Raw genomic sequence first — 2019 nt, 5'->3', positions numbered from 1 at the left:
TAGTAGAGACGGGGTTTCACCGTGTTGACCAGGATGGTCTCGATCTCTTGAGCTTGTGATCCACCCACCTCGGCCTCCCAAAGTGCTGGGATTACAGGCTTGAGCCACCGCGCCCTGCCCTGTAGAATGTTTTTTAGTAATTAATTCTTTGCATAAAAGAGTTTCAGAAGCCCTTTTACCAAAATATATTTAGAATTTGTTCACTTAGAAAAGAATTTCTTTAAGACGTTTCATCTTATTCCAAACTTTCCAAATTCTTGAGTTGAGCTGTATCCTTCACTCTAAATTAGTGGTAATTCCAGCAATTTAGTGGCATAAAATATTGTTGCCCTCACCTGAAAGTCTAATTGCCACCACCAGTTTTTGATTCAGTAGTACCAGGTAGTAGAATTGAAAACCCCACACGCAGGGCTGAGCACAGTGGCTCACGCCTGTAATCCCAGCACTTTGGGAGACTGAGGCAGGCAGATCACCTGAGGTTGGGAGTTTGAAACCAGGCTCACTAACATGCTGAAAGTTTCTCTTTACCAAAAATACAAAATTAGCCAGGCATGGTGGTGCACGCCTGTAATCCCAGGTACTCTGGAAGCTGAGGCAGGAGAATTGCTTGAACCCGGGAGGCAGAGGTTGTGGTGATCTGAGATTGTTCCTTTGTACTCCAACCTGGGTAACTAGAGCGAAACTTTGTCTCAAAAAAAAAAAACACCTAGAAGTTGAAAGTATTTTATTAATTAGTATTTTGATATTATATGCAGAATATTTTCTCACATCCTCTCTGAGCACATTACTAGCTTGTAAGTGGAGAATATGAGCCAGATTCATGTTATTTATTTTTAATAAAACAGGTATTGCTGTTTCTAAGCCAGACCTGATCACCTGGCTGGAGCAAGGAAAAAAACCTTTGACTGTGAAGGGACATGAGATGATTGCCACACCCCCAGGTAGGTGCAAGTGAAAATGAATACAACAGAGGACACACGATAAGACATCCCAAGGTCAAAGAGAAAGCCAGCCCTTAAAATGTGATGTGGGAAGCTGTGTGCCAAAGAAAACACTTCTGGGCAGCTAATTTTTTTTTTTTTTTTTTTTTTTTTTAATTTTGCTCTCACAAAGGGACATGTTCTGTCTAGGCTTTTCAATTCTCTAAAGATTCTGCTTTTCTTTTGGTGAGCTTCCTTCAAGGTTACAGTGAGAACGAAAGTCCTCTTTGTGGCGTGTAAGAGACTGCACAGTCTGGCTGCTGTTTTATTGTTTTGGGGACACCTAAATATCTGCATGATTTTTAGAAACTAAAACTATTTTTTAAGTTCTTGTTTTGCGTCGTGTCTGAAATGCGTGAGAGGAGTAGTTTCTGTTGCATTTTTTGTTCATTGTTTTGTGTAGTCCATTCTGTTTTTATTACTCTATAGTGTTGAAATATGGTTTGAAATGATAAGTATTTTATCCTGCTTTGTACTTTTTCCTCAAGATTGCTTTGGCTATTCAAAGTTTATTTTAGTTTCATGTAAATTTTAGAATTATATATTTCATTTCTATGAAAAAAATACCACTGCAGTTTTCATAGGAAGTTTGTTGAATATATAGTAGATCACTTTGAATAATATGGCGAGTTAATAATATGCATTCTTCTATCCATAGACACCAACTATTTTAAAATTGATTTGGATCCTGATCATCTCTAATTTTTTCATTGATTTATATTGTAAAATTTTTTTTTTTTTTTTGAGATGGAGTTTCACTCTTGTTACCCAGGCTAGAGGGCAATGGTGCGATCTCGGCTCACCGCAACCTCCACCTCCTGGGTTCAAGCAATTCTCCTGCCTCAGCCTCCTGAGTAGCTGGGATTACAGGCACGCACCACCATGCCCAGCTAATTTTTTGTATTTTTTTTAGTAGAGACGGGGTTTCACCATGTTGACCAGGATGGTCTCGATCTCTTGACCTCGTGATCCACCCGCCTCGGCTTCCCAAAGTGCTGGGATTACAGGCTTGAGCCACCGCGCCCGGCCAATATACTTT

The 2019-nt window shown here is 39.8% G+C and overlaps 1 protein-coding gene across 1 annotated transcript in view; it reads left to right on the top strand.

Annotated features, from left to right (window-relative positions):
• Positions 1–2019, top strand: part of LOC108284603 (zinc finger protein 737-like) — a 27811-nt gene that overhangs the window by 7031 nt on the left and 18761 nt on the right. Inside the window, exon 3 of the mRNA XM_037728804.1 lies at positions 846–941. Within this exon, the coding sequence (XP_037584732.1) occupies positions 846–941 (96 nt within the window). The remainder of the gene's footprint in view (positions 1–845; positions 942–2019) is intronic.

Source organism: Cebus imitator, unplaced genomic scaffold, assembly GCF_001604975.1.
Source record: "Cebus imitator isolate Cc_AM_T3 unplaced genomic scaffold, Cebus_imitator-1.0 Scaffold280, whole genome shotgun sequence".
NCBI classification, from domain to species: domain Eukaryota; kingdom Metazoa; phylum Chordata; class Mammalia; order Primates; family Cebidae; genus Cebus; species Cebus imitator.
Note: the sequence above shows the minus strand (reverse complement) of the source record. Positions and strands in the feature narration are given on the sequence as shown.